We start from the raw sequence: 19608 nt of genomic DNA, 5'->3' as shown, positions 1-19608 counted from the left end.
TTCTCAAGATTTGTCCAGAGGAGGTTTGCCTTCACTCTTCTCAGAGGCTGAGAGAGTGTTTCTTGTCCAAAGCCACCCAGTAAGTCTCCAAGGTCAGGGGAGGGATTGAACTCTGGCTTACAGAGTCATATTCCAATGTTTAAACCACTACATCATGCATGCTAGCGCTCAACTGACACAACTAGAAGAAACTAAAGCCTGTAGTGTTCAGAGGTGTTACTCAAAGATCAAGTAAGCTGCAACCCGGTCACTGGGTGCCCACACATTGGCTCCACCTACCTCTCTGTGGGTGCTGGTGGGCAGCACAGGAATGGTTTCATCTACTGTTGCCAGTAAAGTTCTTAGTGCTAAACCAACCTCCTAGTTGAAAAAAGAATGATACATTAGTGAGATACGAAACAACACCAAATGAAGACAAACATAAACAGACACGAATGGATCCCTTGCTCAAAAGCATGAAGTTCATGTAGCATAAAACTGATGATAAGATATCTACAATTCTGAACGGTTCTGCATTCCTAAGTTGTTAGCTACCTCCCGAACTAACTCAGATTAGAAGAAAAGAGATTCTACCTCTAAGAGCTTTTTGACAGTGGATTAGATTGCCTCAGAGTTGATGGACTCCTCATGTTTGGAGACCTTTAAGCAGAGTTTGATTAACACCTTTAATTGTGTTTGCCTGGACCAAATGATTCCTTCCGGATCTAAGATTCTTTGGAAAGGCTAAGAATATTGTATAACTCATTTGTCTATGGATTTGATCTTTATCATTTTCTAAAATCTATAGAGACACTCTCTGAAACACCCCAGCAAGCAGGAGTTCAAAAGTGGCAGGCTAAAACCCAGAACCTCAATCAATGGCTGATACCAAATGAGAGACTCCCACCTGGGCACACAGAAAACTGGGCGACTTGGAAGGCACTGAACAAACTGTGCTCTGGTACCACGAGATGCAGAGCCAACCTTAAGAAATGGGGCCACAAAGTGGAATCCACAACATGTGAGTGTGGAGAAGAGCAATTGTTTTACAAGCAAAACAATATAACACACATTAAACATTAAGTTATAAATATATTATTAACAACAATATAGCCACATCCAAATCCAATTCGGCATCCAGAGACTCAGTCCAAAACCTGTCCATTATCAGTTCTCATGAAACATTGCGATTACTGCTAAACCTGATACCCAAATGCCGGGTCCCAACACCATGATTTGAGTTTTTTTTCCTAAAGGAAAGGAGAGATGGAGCTAACCTAATTTCACTGGGGAGGGTGTTCCACAGACTGGGGGGGGGGGGGGGGGGGAGGCTGTCTCTCATTCCCGTTTGTGTTTGCGAAGAGGGCGGGATGGAGAGCAAGGCCTTCCCAGATGATCTTAGACTCCAAGGTGAACACTCCAACATGAGGTTGTGAGGAAAGAGTCCCTCGCTTACCTTCACCATGGGGACATATTCCTCTGGCGGTGCTGGCTGGATTTTGCTGGACATCTCTATGACGGCTTTCACCAGTCCCGTGACGTTCTCGTATACCTTGTCATTGGAACGATCCAAGTTGGCTGTTGGGGGAGGGCTGATTTCTTGAGGTTGAATCTGGAAGAAACAAAGCAACACATATTCCTATTCCTTCCCACCAGATGGCACTGCTCTACTTTTTAAGAAGAGTTTGCTTCACAAAGACTCTTGCCGCTAATTCAGAACACACAGGGCACACATGTAGGGGGCAGTGGCCATGGACCTCTAGGATTCGGGGTAAAAAACTGGAAACCAAGTTGAGAAAATGTTGAGGTTATTGTGTGACCCTAATCCTACATGCCAATCTCTGTCTCCATTTCAACAGAATTCTGGTATATACTTGAGTACTGTTTGATGGAAACATGCCAGAGAATGATTAATTATGCTGTGACCCATTTTAAAATACACTGCGATGTCTTCATATACATTGGATTGGATTTCAGACTAAGGATGTGAATCTTCATAGAATTAATCCATGTTAATAAAAGGTCTCCTCATATTTTGGATCAGTTTCCGAGAGTGTTTCCTATTTTAAAATAATTATTCACACTTTTTGTTTTTTCCACAAAAATTCTATCCGGTTCAGCACAGATCCCAGTTAATTTAGTCATGATGACAACACAATTCTGCTGAACTAAAGAACCAAGTTCAATGTGAGAAACTTATTTTTTATTTATTTCGTATCAAAAGCATTGCATAAATTAGTATAAAACTGATAAAAATAGAAGGTGCGCAGGTGGCTAAATATCTTTTGACCAAAAATGGGCAACAGCAATGGCATTGTCTGTCGGCTCCAACAATTCTTCCTCTGTACATGAGGCAGGGCACAATGGACAAGCATACAGATGTGGAGTTGTCTGTTCTGCTCCACAGTCACACAAGATTTGGGATTCTTTTAGGTAGTGCCATTTTGCCAGGTTGTCTTTTGATCTGCCCTCTCCACTTCTGAGTCTATTCAGGGACTTCCAAGTTGCCCATTCTTGGTTTGCCCCTAAAGGAAGACTCTTGCGCGTGGGGGGGGGGGGGGATCCAGTTGGGATTTCCTGGTTTAGTTGCCCAGAGGGACACCCTTGCTGTTGTTGGGGGGACGCCAAGAGGCGTGGTAGTTCTCATAAAGCTTTTCCTTAATTTGAGTGCTGGGAGGAGGCTAGTAGCCATGCAGTGGGTGGCTTTCAGAGTGCTCAACCTTATTTTCTTTCACATTTAGCAGCAACTTCCCATCACACATCGCGGGGGGGGGGGGGGGGGGGCAATGCCAGCTAGCTTGTAGAGTTTATCAAGAGGTGTAGGTTTAAGACATCCTGTGATTATTCTGCATGTTTCCTTCAATGCTACGTTCACCTGTTTTGCATTGGCAGACTTCTGCCAAACAGGACAGGCATACTCAGCAGTTGAATAAGACAAGGCTAGGGTTAATGTTCTTACTAATTTTGGGTCTGCACTCCATGTGCTGTCAGTAAGTTTTCACAGGATATTATTGCGTGCAGCTACTTTGTGCTTGGTGTTCAAGCAGTGTTTCCTATATCTAAGGTGACACCGAGATATTTAGGATGGAAACAATGTTCAAGCTCTTGACCTTCCCAGGTGACTTTCAATTTCCTGTTGGCTTCACGGTTGCATAGGTGGAAAGCACACACTTATGTCTTGGGAGAGTTAAGCTTCAGGTGGTTATCTTTGTAATAGCTGGAGAAATCTTTCAAGGCATTACTAAGCTGGATTTCATCCATTTCAAAGTCTTTTGCTTGTGTTGTTAGGCCATGTGAGAAACTAAACTGATGGCACACACAAAAAAAGACAGCATCCCTTGAAAATACTGTCCAGCATTGCGCAACACCTTTTTAGCATTCTACACTTGGGATTCTAGAATCCAAAGGTATGTAGATGGCCTGATACTTTTGATCATAACAGTATTTTCTGAAAATCTAAACTGAGACTGTTATTGGTTCGTTGTTGCATGGACAGCTAATAATGGCATAAACATAATGTAGGGGTAGAGCTCCAGTTTCATGCGATGTAGATTGTGGAGGTGGAATGGATTGGATTGGTTAGAGATCCAACAAACAAGCTCTGAGTCTTCTGGGAATACATAAGGGCTAGTTGTCAGCTGTGTTATTCTATAAATGAACATCTAGTTTTTATATATACACAGGGAGGGGTGGGGGAGAATCCAATGCAATATAGAGCATCACAAGAAACTGTGTGTTTAGAGATCCCAAGAAAAATTATGCGATATCTTGTTAAAACTGCAAGGAGGAAACAGACTGGTGATGGAGCTCGTCTAGAAGAGCTTTCTTCTTGAACTTTTATCTTGGACTTTGTTACTACAAAAAGGTTCCATTGAAGAGAACTGCAATGTATTCTGTAACACTTTCTCTACAGATTTTAAAAAAATATCAGATCTCCCACCAAGTCTTAACTACCAGGTGTGAAATCCAGGTGTGATGGAAGTGACAGATTAAGAAAAGAGGCTTGAGTAGAGAATGAGTAAAGTGTAACATGCCAAGGCTCTAGGTCCCCCCCCCCCCTGGTCCTCCCAGGCTGAAAACAGAAATCAGTGCAAAATTGCCATTTCTGCTCCCAAGACCTCCAGGAGGATTCACATGGCTAAAGAAAGGTGACCCTGCCTTCCCTGTGGCAGTCTTAGGATCAGAATGGCTGTAAAATTGCCTTCAAATAGTTGAAAGACTTTGGGTGTGCAACCATGATGTCAAGAGTTTGAAAAAGGAGTGCTGAGCCAGTATGGAGGGGTGGCTTCAACGTTGGACTACAACTCTGGAGAGAAGGGTCTGAATCCCCGCTTGGCTATGAAAACCTACTGAGTGACCTTGGATAATTTTCTGAGGAAGGCAGGGACCTACTCCCTCTCTGCAAATCTTGACAAGGAAACCCCACAATTTGGGAATAACTTGAAAGAACACAATGAAAACCATCTGTTGAGATTGTGTATGAGATCCTGGCCCAGCCAAACTGGCCACTCTTTCGTTAGACCTGATTTTTCCTATTTGAAATATCCAGGGCCACCCAACAAATGTGCAGTGATGAAGGGCAAATGATGAGGGGCATACTGGTAATATGACAAACAGAATGTGCATGATATGGGTTTCCCTTTCCCAAACTGTTATTTACCCTACTTAGGAAAATAGATATTGTTGAAGTAGAACTCCCACTGGCCCCAACCACAAAAGCCAAGAGTGAGGAATGAGTGGAGCCTTGGTTCAACAATACACAACGGTCTCTCTGTTTCTGAGTGCTTACACACTCCTTCTTGGATTCTACATATTAATGGCATGTCTCATCCAGCAGAAAAAGTAGTCCTGCAGAGTCCTGGGCTGGATGGATGCTTTTGTGAAGTTTTGGGGGCAGTTGGACACTTTTGATGGAATGCACCACCTCAGTCTTCCAAGGTCTTATTGCACTGGAAGAGCATATCCTATCATCTTGGAGAACTAGATGAGGCAACTTACAAGTAAGAGCTGGATGAATAGTCTGATGGTCTGTGTTGGTCAGAAAATGATGGATGGTAGAAAGGAAAAGAAGTATATCTCTTGGGAATCAAACACGACAGTGAGAGGCTGTCCAAGCCCCTCAAAGACCATGACCATGGGACAGGGAAGAAGCCTGAAGTGCTTTGAGTATTACTTGAGTTACAATAAGATGTGGTGGCTAGACTGTTGTCTGAAGACCACATGTCACCAATCCAGACACAAAATTACCAACTCAAAGTTCTGGTTTGTCCTATAAAGGTCATAATGACTTGGAGCCATGATATTTCAAGTATCTCCTCTTTCTGCAAGGGAAGTCAGACCAGTTTCACCCTTCTTCGATTTTTAAAATGGTTCATAATCCATTTCGAAGTAGCACTTTTCAAAAATAAAGTTGTTGTGTATCACACTTTGGAATCAGAAAGGAGTATGACGAACAGTACATCTCATGTATGGAGCTTTGTACTCCTGTCTTTGCGTTTACTGTGCCTCTAATATCATTTTCACAACTCCTAACATAACACTTTTCAATCCACTGTCCTGGGAAAACAGCTGTGGTGGCACCAACCATATGTTATCAAGGACATGGGAAGCCTTTGCTCCTCCCCATCCTGCTACTAAGGAAATACATTCATTTCTAAGGGACCCAAATAGAAGCTGTTAAGGATCAGTTGTGGTTTGGATAATTGTAGCTGTAACACAAGCACATGCAAAGATGGTGGTGAAAAGCAAGAAGGCTGCCCCAGGGTAACCCATGGTCTATTGCAGGCACACAAACATACATACATAGTGCTTACCCGCCATGGCTAGTGTCGAGCAGAGTTTGAGGGGTGGTTAAAGAAATTTACCCGAAGAAAGGGAAAAAGAGAAAAATACAATGTTAATAAACCGCAGTGAGGTGGGGGGAAATCCCAATTATGAGCAACAGCAAAAGAGACCTGTTAGGAGGCCCCTCTCCCAAGCAAACCCAAACAGACTTCTGCTCAGTTGACTTAGCTTTTCTCCTGACTTCCTTTAAACCTGGGATCTCTGTGTCCCAAAACCCTGGAAGGAAAGGTTATCCGCCATGCATCTCTGACAAGTAAGCATGCAAATAGCAATAAGGACCAACTACTGTGCCAAGAAATGGAGGAATTAGCAGAAATTTCTGTCAAAGACTGGAATAACTGGCATGCCTTGGACACCAGGTTCTCTGCCTAAGAGCTCAAGCAGAGGACATTTGGGCTTTCCTTAAAGTTATGTGAGTTTCTGAATCAATGTCTGTATGCATACCCCTACACAAGGAAATGCTCAGTCGAGGGAATTATTTAGTCATCTAATTGTACTGCTCCTGTTTGTAAGGATTGTTGGTCAAGCTCTTGGCTAAATTGTCTCCCGAGAGATGGTTTGGAAGCCCATTACAAACAGCCCACTGGATTGCTGGGCTGAAATTCCAGACCCCTGGCAGGCAGCAGAGTCCATCGGCCTGCTTAGCTGCTCATTTTTTATATTTCTCTGCCATTTCTAAAGCCAATACCAACACTATTCTACCGCAAACTAAACAGCTAGGGTTATCTGTGCAATGCTTGGCTGATTTTCCTTTGGCAAAAATAACCTGCTTTTAAAAATAAAACAAAATAAATGCATCCAGCTCCAAATTCTTCAAGCTTAAGAAGCTGCGCTCTTCTAATTATCTATTTGTGTTTGCACAGGAAAAAAATGGAGGGGATTTCTGCATTCCACCCAACGCTGATTGGTTTTCTATGACCTAAAAAATCTCAGGGAAGGCTTTTGTTTGGATTGGCAGGTCCTGACAGCCACGTTATATTAAAGCACAAGCTTCTGTGGCTTCCCGAGGGAGGGCCAGAAAATTCCCCTCCAGCAGGAAAGATAGTCAGGGAGGAGGCACTATTCTGTCCCCTCAAAAGGAGCCATTCCTTACCCCACCCAGTTGAAAAAGCAGCCCCAAATTAATGCAGACTCCTGATAATTGGATAGAGGATGTTCCAGTTTAAGAGGTTTGCGTGTCCTCTTCTCCTGCCACACTCATTATTATTATTCTTTAAATGTTTATCCAGGAACTTTAGGTCAAACCCCCAAGATTTGCAAATCGTCCTTAAAAGCAAAACAACACTTTCTGAGGCTTGGCAGCTTGAAAGATTCTGACAAAACAATCTTTCTGTAAAGCAGTCATTTGTGTCCAATTACATCGGCTTTTTGAAAGGGAAAAGGACACTGCATCCATTTTTGCCAGATCTCTTGCCACCAACGGACAGGCTGTGTATTCCACAGATGGAAAGAAGGGGGGCCTTCCCCAAAGTCCTTCCCCCAAAGCTTTAAAATAGATTTCACTTAATGAGCATCTCCATTTCCATTACTAAATGAGGGCAGAACTCTTGGGAAAGGCTAGGAAATTCAGAAATATCTGTATTTCTTTTTTTTTCCTGAGAAAGTAAGGTAATTGCTCTTGAGTCTTTCTGGAGCCAAGCACTTGGTCAATCTGATGTCTGGCATGATACCCGAGGGACACGGTGACAAGCGCCACCCCATGTCCAACAGTTGGTAAACAGCGGAGTGCCTCTGAGGATGGAAATCACATTCAGTTCTTCTAGTGAACAGACATTATTGCCTGATCCATTTTAGTCACTTATGTTTTCAGTAGTATTCTTATGCCCGGTGCATTTAAGTCTGTTCCATCACTCTCTCACTCCTTGCACTTTTCTTCTAGCAACTCGCTGGAACAACTCTAGACACTGTTTGCATATATTTATTATGCTCATTTAACAGAAAAGACTCAATTTTATGATTTAAAATAATCAAGCAATCCATACTAATTCATATGGCCAGTTCCTAGAGCAGTAGTTCTCAAGCTGTGGGTCCCCAGGTGCTCAAATCAAAACATTTATTTCGGTCATTGACCAGCACAGGAAATAGTGTCACGTTTCCTTACAAACCTGGCATGTTTGGTACATTAAAAATATAAATACAACTACTAAAAACACAATATGGGTGAGGGAACAGAAGGGGAAACAGGGTAAAAACATACAATGTCCAGATCCATCACCAAATTGTAGATTCAGGGAAGACGATTACTGGACACACAGTTGACTTTTGGAACTAGTCATTCCCTGGCGGATTTTGTATGCTGCTGCACAAAACTTTGCGACATTGTAGGTTGTAGCTGAATTAGTATCCGCAAGTAGCAGGGAGGTATAAAATTGTCCTGAATGGCCTGGGTGCTTGTCTATCAGGGGTAAGATAAGCCTGGCACGGGTATCCCTGTAGAACGGACACTGAAGGAGCACATGTTCTATTGTTTCTACATGACCCGAGTCACAGGGGCAGAGCCTCTCTGGGAAAGGGATCTTCCGGTAGCGGCCTTCGAGTACAGCTGATGGGAGAGCGTGGCATCGGGCCAGGGTGAAAGCCCTGCGATGAATAGGAACCTCTAAGTATGTTAAATATGCCATAGGGGAGGCTAGGTATCTGCTGTCTTCACTGACAAGAAAGGTTGGAGCCGAGGCCAGATCTAGTTGTCGCTCTGTGTCTGTGATACGTTGTTTAATAAGTGCTTTGGCTTGATTGTAATCCATAGCTAATAGTAGACCTGGAGAAAATCCCAACGAGGAGATTTTGGATGCTACCGCCTGCTTCCATGTGGATTGGAAGTCATCCTCCATGGTTAGTGGGGCAAGGCCAAGGGGTGCACGGGACAGTCTGAGCCAGAGGTTAAGTATGGCCACCCACACCCTGGCCTCCACTCTCATAAAACCCGTCTCTAGTCGCAGGGTGGCATTAGAAACACATTTAGGTACCTGCAAGGCCGATCTCAGAAACTTGGACTGAACCACCTCTAATGGGGCAAAACTGGGGAAGGGGCCCAGCTGAGCACCATACAAGAGTTGGGCTAATGACTTGGCTTCAAACAGCTTGAGCGCTGCCGGTGTGAAGTGGCCCCCTCTTGTCCTGAGATATTTAAGAATGGCAATTGAGCTCCCCTGCGCGGTGTTGGATACTTGATCCCCATGAGCTCTTCTGCTACCATTAGATTGGAAAACTACACCCAGGTGCTTTGGCCCACAACTCCCAGAAATCCCAGCCAGTTTACCAGCTGTTACGATTTCTGGGAGTTGAAGGCCAAAACATCTGGGGACCCACAGGTTGAGAACCACTGTTCTAGAACAAAGAGATATTTGCTGTGGATATACCCTAATCACAGGGAACAAACTCATTTCAGAAGAATTGTTAAGAACAGATCTGGCCACAGTGGTCCACGCTCTTGTTACATCCTGAATAGATTACTGCAACGCACTCTACGTGGGGTTGCCTTTGAAGACTGTTCGGAAACTTCAATTAGTCCAGTGAGGGGCAGCCAGATTACTCACCGGAGAGTCATACAGGGAGCATACCACCCCTCTGTTATGTCAGCTCCACTGGCTGCCGATCCAGTTCCGAGCACAATTCAAAGTGCTGGTTTTGACCTACAAAACCCTATACGGCTCTGGCCCAGCGTATCTGTCCGAACGCATCTCCCTCTACGTCCCACCTCGGAGTTTAAGATCTTCTGGGGAGGCCCTGCTCTCGGCCCCACCTCTATCACAAGTGAGATTGGTGGGGACGAAGAGCAGGGCCTTCTCGGTGGTGGCCCCTCACCTGTGGAATTCACTCCCTGGGGAAATTAGGTCATCGACATCCCTCCTCTCTTTTAGAAGGAAATTAAAAACATGGATTTGGGACCAGGCTTTTGGGTAACCTGGCAGATAGATAAAGGACAATGACGACTAGAATTGATAGGAACTGACAATGTGGAATGAATTTACAGATTCTGAGCTGGCAAACGTTGAGCACGAGATTGGTTTTATTGATTGTGATGTATAATTGATGTATAATTGATTGTTTGGCAAACGTTGAGCACGAGATTGGTTTTATTGATTGTGATGTATAATTGATTGTTTTAATTGTTTATAATTGCTGTTTATATATGTTTTATTTTTATTGTTTGTGTAGGCAGCGAATTGTGCCTTTTGTAAGCTGCCCTGAGTCCCCCCTCGGGGGTTGAGAAGGGCGGGGTAGAAATGCATGAAATAAATAAATAAATAAACATTTGAGTTGGATTTAAGATGGCAAATTTAAGTGACACTTTGAGGGTCAAGTAGTAGATTAATATGATTTCAGTGTCAAAAAGAAGAAATCCATGTTCAGACTGGGTGTGGAAGGAAGCTTTAAAAACCAACACCCACAACCCCCCAGAATGAGAACAGCCATCCTCCTTCGGGACAGCAGCAAAATAAATTCAGTATTTCATAGAACTGTATTGCAATGTTAGAAAGGGAAAAAACCCAGGAGTCTATGGAAACACTGAATTGTCACTCTTTTCAAACAGTCTCCCTGCAAAATATATTTCTTTGTCAGTCTATCAGCAAGAGCCCATCAATGTGTACTTCGTATTGTTGAAGGCTTTCATGGCCGGAATCACTGGGTTGTTGTAGGTTTTTTTCAGGCCTTTTTTATATGACCATGTTCTAGAGGCATTCCCTCCTGACGTTTCGCCTGCATCTATGGCAAGCATCCTCAGAGGTAGTGTACTTCAATTTTCTGACAACTTCAGATTTAAGCAAAGAGAAGTCCCTCAAGCTCCTGCACAGAACCTGGAGAGCTTAAGAGTACAGCATTTTCCATACACAGAAACAAAGAGACATTCTACCTTTTCTAGGCTCCAAAGACCAACACATCTATTCCTACATCTCCCAGGGGAGCTTTTAACTTTAGTTTTGCAAACAGATCTCCCCCCCCCCCCCCCTAACAGCAAAGCACCACCAAGTTTCAAGGTGCCATGTGTGCTGAGCAACGGCATCCAAGGAAAGGATGAGAGTAAGATTTTCTCCTTCACAGTAAGAACTTTTCAAACAGTCACAACGGCCTTGCCAAAGGCAAAGAAATAAAAGCCAGACAGCCCAACTGGCAGTGTTCACTTCAATCCCACCATGGCATATTAATAACAAGAAGCAGGACAAAGGGAATCTAGTGAAAATTTCACCCGAGGGAATTATCGGGGAGACAGAGACAAGTCCTCCGGATTAAATTTCTGGAAAAATTATTTTTTCCAGAAATACCCTATTAGTGCAAAGGGTCCTGCTGTTCCAGAAAGTGGTAGCAAATTCTCCACGGGAGAAAAGCTTCTCCAGCATTTGGCCTTTGTCTCCTGTTACTCCTAGAAACCTGCCTGCTTGAGTTCCCCAGTCCTTATACCAAATGGCCCCATTCATCAGTGCAGAGTGGTGCCATTCTGCAAGGCAATGCCATGTGCTGAAGAGGGGAGACTCCAGGGCTAGCAGGCCCTTCTTTCAGGAGGACGAGGATATGCCAACTATGGGGTGTATCCATTCTCAATATTTCCACAAGAGACACAAATGGAGTCAGCACATGGAAACACACAGACCATAACATCCAACTGCCTCTTGACAACATCACTGCAAATTCCTTGAATTCTCTTGGCTTTTTCTACACAGAACACATTCCAGTCACAAAGTGAAAATATTGCTAACCAAAATGGATCTGATAACTCTATTCATGTTTTATCTAACTTTGGTAAGACTATAGCAGTAGTTCCCAACATTTTTTTTGACCAGGGGCCACTTGACCATTTTGACCAGGGACCACTCTCCAACATTAGTATCAAAAGGGTTACAAATCAGTTTTTGGTCAACTTTAGATTGAGTTTGATTATTTGGGGTGCTGATTCAGAAAATTGCATTGGATGGGCCACATTAGCTCTAGTTTCTGGTACAGAACATACAGTATGTCATCCAATAGTCACCATCTGCTTTGTCCACAGAAAACCATATTTAATAAGCCTCAGCGCTATAAGAGGGTTTTGCAAGACCAGTTGCTCTTGTTGCAATGGTGCAGGCCGCAGACCATATTTCAGTTCTTGCGGACCACTGGTGGTCCACGGACCACAGGTTGGGAACTACTGGACTAGAGAAAAACAATGCAAAAGTGGACTTTCTCTATAATGTATGACAATTATTACAAATGCCGTAAGTGGTGGAAAGCAGATTGTGTGACAATATTTTAAAATGCCATCAATCGTAAGTTTTAACCTTGCTGAGAATTCAGTGTAAGTCCTAGTCATGTGGCAGCTGCCAGATAGTTATGTGCAGCACATCAGATAGACCAAATTTACAAACAATTCTCCACATATTTATGAGCATCAGGAAGAAGTCTTAAGGTGTCAACCATGCCTACACTTCACCTCACTATAAAACTTCCCAACAACAGACAGCAAAATTTAGTTACAACGAAGCACAACACTATTGTGTATTATCATGTCTCAACTAGCATATTATTTTGAGTCGTGATTAGCATAATCCAGAGGTAGTATCAGTGTTCCAACTAAATATGGGGACATTCTCTTTTTCTGTTTGGTCAAGATTGGTTTAAGTGAGGAATATTGAAGAACTTTAAGCCAGCCTAGATTTCAGGAGACAAATTCTCCAATTGAAGAGGGACCATTATCTAAAATGTCTCATACCAAAAGTATTTTCTTTTCTTTCTCAGCACCTGAAGTCCTCTGCCCGTTTCCACCTGGCTTGTAGTACTGTCCCAGTTTGTATGCTGTGCTGCATTTTCCACATGATTCACCCTTCCTGAACTAACATCCAGATTGTAATTGTATTAAGTTTTTGTAGTTTTCTGAACTTTACTACCAAGTTATTACCTGATTCCTCAGCAGCTGCCAGATAGTAATGTGCAGCACATCAAATAGACCAAATTTACAAACAATTCTCCACATATGGATGAGCATCAGGAAGAAGTCTTAAGGTAGTTATTAGTTGAAATGTATTAAAAAGCATATAAATACATAATTTGCAGTTAAATGTATAAAAAAGGAATGTGCAAATATGGGGGAAGGCACAAACCTATGAGTACAAAACCCTGATTTGTCCATCTGCAGGTTTGAGAAGCTTTTGATCTGTTTCCAGATTAGTAACAGTACCGACAACTTAAACAGAATCTTGAAAAATAATGAGCAACTGGAGTTCAACATGGCATGAAGAATATACCTTGACCCCTTCGTTGTAGCTGTCCACAGTGCTGTTCAGGCTGGCAAGGCTCCCCAAATGGCTTGGCGCTCCAGGGCGAGGCGGTTTCTTTGGGGGGGCCGTGTGATCTAGGAACAACACAGTTGGCATATGATGAGAAAGAGGCTGCCATCAGGTTCATTTAATCACAGCGACGCAATATAATGTGCAGCGATGCAACTGCAGAACATGGAAATACACAAACACACACACATACATACACACTACAACTTCTAGAACCCTCAGCAATCATCAACATTGGCCATGGGATTTTTTGGCAGTTGTAGTCTAATAATAACCTTCCCAAACACGACTAATCTGTCCCTTCATCAGTGTCCATCCTCATAACACCCCCAGTGGCCTCACACTTTCCAGATCAAAAGTTAAGACTATTTATGCTTTCTAAGTGGTTCTTATAACCACGCAACATAAAATAAGCTGAAGCCAAGCACAGGATGTGACATTTCATAGTAAGAGCTTGCATAAATCTGCCTTTACAGATGTAAGTAATAGTCCTCACACTGATAAAGGAAAGCTTTTAAAGCAGAGGTGAGAATCAATCTGCCATTCAATGCTGTCGCAACTGCCACTCTCAGTATTTCTCATCTTGGGCATCCTAGACCAAGCTGCTGGAATTTGTAGTGTGACAATATTTATTTATTTATTTATTTATTTATTTATTTATTATATTTATATCCTGCCTTTCTTGACCCCGAGGCGGACTCAAGGCAGCTTACAGATAGGCAACAATTAAATGCCTTAACAAAATATACAATTAAAATGAATATTTAAATTAAAATTAAGATCAAAATTGAAATACATTAAAACATTTTAAAAGCATTAAAATCACTATAAAACCACCCAACCACAATCATAATCCAGCTCATTCTGGTAGTCACTGCACATAATTCCAGTCCATCTATTGCACCGTAGTTCTTCTCTGAAAGCTTGATCCCAAAGCCATGTTTTCACTCTCTTTCTGAAAGTCAGAAGGGAGGGGGCTGATCTAACATCACTGGGGAGGGAATTCTATGGTTGAGGGGCCAGCACTGAGAAAGCTCTGTCTCTCATCCCCACCAATTACGCCTTGTGAAGGAGGTGGGACTGATATTAATCTCTGAGATGGTTCATAGGGGGAAATACAGCTAGAAGTCCACATGATTAACAGCCCTGTATTGCTCCTGAGTAATCATATTGTCACTTGGTTACCTAGCTTTGAAAAAGTATGGTTAGACCCACATCTTGCTAGCTCAATGATTATTTCATTTTCTGAAAATAAGTGAAATGGAAAAAGAGAGAGATTGAGGAGTTTACACTGTGAGCATGAAGCTAGTTATAGCTTACCTGGTTTACCCACTGGCTGATAAATATGCTGGTTGGAAGCCTGAAAAAGTAAAATATGTGTGATTGGTCTGCTTATAGTGTTTATGAACAAAGGAAATCCTTCATCTAACCCCCCAACCTTAAGAATTGTCAAAACTTTTTTTCTTGTCTCCTTTCAAATTTCAGACAAAACAACCATGACTATAAATAATAAAAGAAGACCTTTCTTCTCTGAATCCTTATGGTATGTCCATGCTAGGTCACAATTACCATTACTCAGGAAAAGATACAACTTTTGCTAAAACAGAAGTCTTCATTGCAAAAATACCTTTAAAAAAATAAGTGATGGAATTCATATTTCAAGTTTCTTTGTTAGCTTAACTGATTTTTTCATTATTATTTCCTTTGGCAAGAATAAATAAATATATCTATTGTTGAAGGCTTTCATGGCCGGAATCACTGGGTTGTTGTAGGTTTTTTTGGGCTATATGGCCATGGTCTAGAGGCATTCTCTCCTGACGTTTCGCCTGCATCTATGGCAAGCATCCTCAGAGGTTGTGAGGTCTGTTGGAACTAGGGAAAAGGGTTTTATACCCTGGTCATTCCACAGATATATAAACCCTTTTTCCTAGTTCCAACAGACCTCACTACCTCTGAGGATGCTTGCCATAGATGCAGGCGAAACGTCAGGAGATAATGCCTCTAGACCATAGCCATATAGCCTGAAAAAACCTACAACAACCCAAATAAATATATGATTATTAATTTGGAAAGGACTTAATAACTATATTGCCTTTTGCAGCCCTCTGCCAAGGCAGATAAAAGTCTGTTGGATCACTATGCAACAAATATGACATTCAAGCCTGCTGTTTGGCTGCTGAGTTCTTGGGAAAACGTTTGTTTAGAAAAGCCGCATTTGCTTTTATGAGAAATGCATCTGCACCGAGAAAGTTTTCTTTTGCAGATCAAAACTGCTGACACAGGCAAGTCTTCTCAGAAATCTGAACGGGGCATTTTTATTGTAGAAAAAGCAACCCAGAATGAAGAAGACAGATTTTCCACATGTGTGGATTCAAAGGAAAACACATGAGCTTTTGGTTGCTTGAATCTTAGTTATCTAATAACCTAGCATTTGGAGCTTACCTCTTCAAATGAGGCCAAGCCACAGAGTGTCTGGATGAACTCAGCTGCCCCAACCAATTAATCCAGAATAATGCATTGCACTGATTCATTAAACATGTTCTAACGGGCTATTCCGACACTGTTACAACTCATTCTCATGAGTATATGCATACTTCCAGTTAACCAGAGAAAATGTCTACAGGAGGTATACAAAGAATGCTAACCTAGACATGCCACTGACAACCTTGTCTGGTGTTCAGTTGTCTTCCCAAATGACAAATGAAATGGAGAATGAAGCTCATTGTTAACCTCAAAAGCAGTATAAAGCCAAACCATACAACTCCTTAGCTCTATCCTAGGTTGCTTACATGCAACTGGTTAACTGAGGTTGTCTCCAAGGGAGCACACAATCCTCTTGTTGCAACAGCTCCACTGGCTTCCAGGCCAGATCTGGGCACAAAGTGCTTATAAGAGCTTGAGTCTGGGTTATTTGAAGGACTCTCTCTCTCTCTTTATGACACCACTATTGCTCTAAGATTGCCTGGAGAGGGTCTTTTTTCTGTCTCACCACTTTCTCAGGCTTGTTTGGTAGGAACAAAGGAGGGAGTCTTCTTTTTCCCTTTTGTAGTACTTTGTTAAAGTACTTTTCTACTTTTGTCACAGGCTTCCTCTTCATCCTGGAGAGAAGTGATTAGCGGAGAGCCACAGGGTTCGGTCCTGGGCCCAGAGCTGTTCAACATTTATTTATTTACTATACTTGTATACCGCCTTTCTCAGCCTTATCGGCAACTCATTTTTATTAATGACTTGGATGAAGGTTTAGAGGGCATGCTTATCAAGTTTGCTGATGACACTAAATGAGGAGGGATGGCTAATACTCCAGAGGACAGGGTCAGAATTCAAAATGACCGTAACAGATTAGACAACTGGGCCCAAACTAACAAAATGAATCTCAACAAGGAGAAGTGTAGGAAGCTCCACTTAGGAAGAAAAAAATTAAATGCAAAGATATAGGATGGGTGATGCCTGGCTCGACAACTGTACATGTGAAGATGATCTTGGAGTTTCCGTGGACAACAATTTAACATGAGCCAACAAGGTGATGCAGCAGCTAAAAAGCTAATGGGTCAGACATAATCTGAAATACTGTGTCATGAGACATGATAGCTATGCATAAATATGAGAAAATGTCATAAGGAAGAGGGAGCAGGCTTGTTTTCTGGTGCCTTGGAGACTAGGACTAGGAGTAATGAGTTCAAATGACGGAAAAGGAGATTCCACTTGAACATTAGGAAGAACTTCCTGACTATAAGAGCTGTTCAACAATGGAACTCATTGCCTTGGGGTATGGTGGAAGCTCCTTCTTTGGAGGCTTTTAAACAGAGGCTGGATGGCCATCTGTCAGGGATATTTATGGTTTCCCTGCATGGCAGGGAGTTGGACTAGATAGCTATTATTCTAGACCATAGAGAAGATTCATGTAGATTTTGATCCCTTCATCTGCCTTTTTAAAAGCAATAATATTATACTTCCATCTTCACAACAGAAATGTTAACCATACATACATACACACATACTTAGTATATGACACTCGTATCAATTGTGCTGTTTCTTTTGAGGATCTAAGCGGACTTTCAATAATATCAAAGGTGAAGCCTTTATCCTGCAGAAGAAACCATCTCCAATTACTGGGTTGTTGTGGTTTTTTCAGGCTATATGGCCATGTTCTAGAGGCATTCTCTCCTGACATTTCGCCTGCATCTATGGCAAGCATCCTCACTACCTCTGAGGATGCTTGCCATAGATGCAAGTGAAACGTCAGGAGAGAATGCCTCTAGAACATGGCCATATAGCCCGAAAAAACCACAACAACCCAGTGATTCCGGCCATGAAAGCCTTCAACAATACATCTCCAATTAGCTTCTTGCATGAAGCTTTTTAGAGAGCCTTCCCTGATTCCCATCATAAGCAGGAGAGGTGCTCATAGAACGTCAACCAACTTCTAATAATGAGATCCACAAAAATAAATAAATAAATAAATAAATAAATATCTGGACTCAAGTCTGATTTCTTTTCTTTGCATTCACCCAGCATGACCATAATGTATTTGGCAGCGGACATATTTCTTGTGAACCATCTGAAACTGTCAGCAAGTTCATAACACAGAAGTTGTAAAATAATACATTAAACAAGTCTAGTTCAGTTACCCCAAACTTCCCAAGGACCTTCAAAAATATCCTGCCTAGCCAGTAATTCAATAAAGATATTCTCATTTCTGCTGAGAAAGCAATCAAGCCCGTGCCCCATAAACACAAAATAATGCATAAATTATTAAGGAACCATTTTGGAGATTGATGCTGCAACTCAAAGTAGAGAGAAAAGTGAGTTAAGATGCGTCCGGCAGAATAATTAACCTGGGGTGTACAGGAAGAAGACTATAGCAGGTCCTCAGCAAGTATACATTATTGACCAGCAGTCCAATTATATCTTTATTGTATGAGTTAGGTTTACAGGATGAGGCAGATACATTTTCAAAGTAAACCAAACCTATTTACTAGCAACCTCAAAATGCTACATGATCTCAATTACTTTGGATAATGTTTCCCAGTTACTCAAATATCTGCAAACATTATTTGAAAAATTTACTTGCTATCGACAGACATACTGATAAAAACCTAACTTCCAAAAGACTTTCATGCTTAAGAAATAATTAGAGCTCTGTCCTATATTGGAAAATCATACATCAGAAAACTGTATCATAATATTGACATTACTGAGAAAAATTAATAAATATATAGATTTAAAAAATAAATAATTAGAGCCTTTTGCAAAGGGGAGAACACATCTATCTCAGTAATAGCATGAGAAGAAGCAGCCCTCAAAAGTGCTGTGTGAACAAGATTTTGCTGCCACGGCTGTTCCCAGACAAGCTGAGCCTCGTGAAATTTCCCACAAAAAAACATAATAATCATAGAAACCCCAAGTAAATCAAAACTCTTCTTTCAGGATCACTGGAATGTTAACAGCATTTTCCACCAAGAAAATTAAACAAACATTTGTGTTGATGGAAGAAAAGATAGCATAAATACTTACCGGACCCTGGAGACTTCCATCTTCTCGATCAATGCTCCCTCTGGAGAGCCTCACATCAGGTTTCTGAGGAAATGAAGAGAGATGTGGTTTTGTATCGGAGGTAGTCAAATAACCTAGGAATATGAATTCTTACTAAAGGCAATGAAAGCACTGCTGGAAGAAGAAAAAAGAAAGCAGTTCGCTTTGACTAATACGGAAGCTATTACATTCCTTCTCCTGCCTTGTCCCCCCAACAACACCCTCTTGCACAACACAGCGACTGAACCTTCCTTCTAAAGAATTTCCTTCTTGCTCTTTTTAACTAACCACACTCTGCTTGAACATTAAAAAAGTCTTTGAGATAAATATTGATAGTACCATTTCCCCTACACAACATTGGAAAACCTGCATTTTAAATCTCTCAGGAAAAGAAGGAGCAGGACCAGCAGCGCCGCAGCCGTCGTTTATTGCTGTATTCTTCCTAACAGTGAAAATTTCAACCACAGGATGAGAAACGCTGCACATTAATTCCTGTTTCCTGCTTGAGGAAGGCTTAAATGTACTTGGCTCCTTCTCCAAACTTCCCAAATGGGGCCAATTATCAAAGCTCTTTAAAAGCACAGAGATGCAGAAACTTTGTTTGACAGCCGAGACGCAATGCTCCTCTGCTCGCAGGCAGAGAAATGACTAAAATCCATGTCTTGACTCTTTTGAAATAATAGAAAGAGAGGAAAAACAGAGAGCAGAGACTGTGTAAACTGATATGCGAATAACTAGGAATCACTATGAAATTGTATTGTGAAATATACAGAACAAAAGCCTGGAAAAGATCTTCCACAAGACAAATGAGTAGAAGAAAAATCTTAACCACAATTCTGAAGAAGTCAGAAATCATCTTTGGACAAATTTAAATATTTAAAGTGTTCTCATTTACTAGTGTTAACATAGCTGGATAATTTTACATTACCACATAACTATGTTAATAAAATAACTAAGGCTAGTAAAGGTTGTCCCCTGACATTAAGTCCAGTCA

At 41.8% G+C, this 19608-nt stretch overlaps 1 protein-coding gene across 17 annotated transcripts in view; it reads right to left on the bottom strand.

Moving 5' to 3' along the window:
* The window catches only part of PTK2 (protein tyrosine kinase 2), a 261253-nt gene that overhangs the window by 3971 nt on the left and 237674 nt on the right, over positions 1-19608 (bottom strand). For 11 of the 17 annotated variants that reach the window (XM_060775934.2, XM_067467264.1, XM_067467263.1 and 8 more), the window contains 5 exons: positions 18597-18659; positions 14403-14442; positions 13041-13147; positions 1436-1591; positions 280-360 (listed from right to left, as the gene is read on the bottom strand). In XM_060775934.2, coding sequence (XP_060631917.2) covers positions 280-360; positions 1436-1591; positions 13041-13147; positions 14403-14442; positions 18597-18659 — 447 coding nt within the window. Of the gene's footprint in view, positions 1-279; positions 361-1435; positions 1592-5792; positions 5802-13040; positions 13148-14402; positions 14443-18596; positions 18660-19608 lie in introns of all 17 variants that reach the window. The other 6 variants (XM_060775921.2, XM_060775923.2, XM_060775927.2 and 3 more) reach the window with 1 other exon arrangement.

The sequence above is a fragment of the Anolis sagrei genome, chromosome 4, assembly GCF_037176765.1.
Source record: "Anolis sagrei isolate rAnoSag1 chromosome 4, rAnoSag1.mat, whole genome shotgun sequence".
Lineage (NCBI taxonomy): Eukaryota > Metazoa > Chordata > Lepidosauria > Squamata > Dactyloidae > Anolis > Anolis sagrei.
The sequence above is the reverse complement of the archived record's forward strand: the minus strand, read 5'-3'. Positions and strand labels throughout refer to the sequence as shown.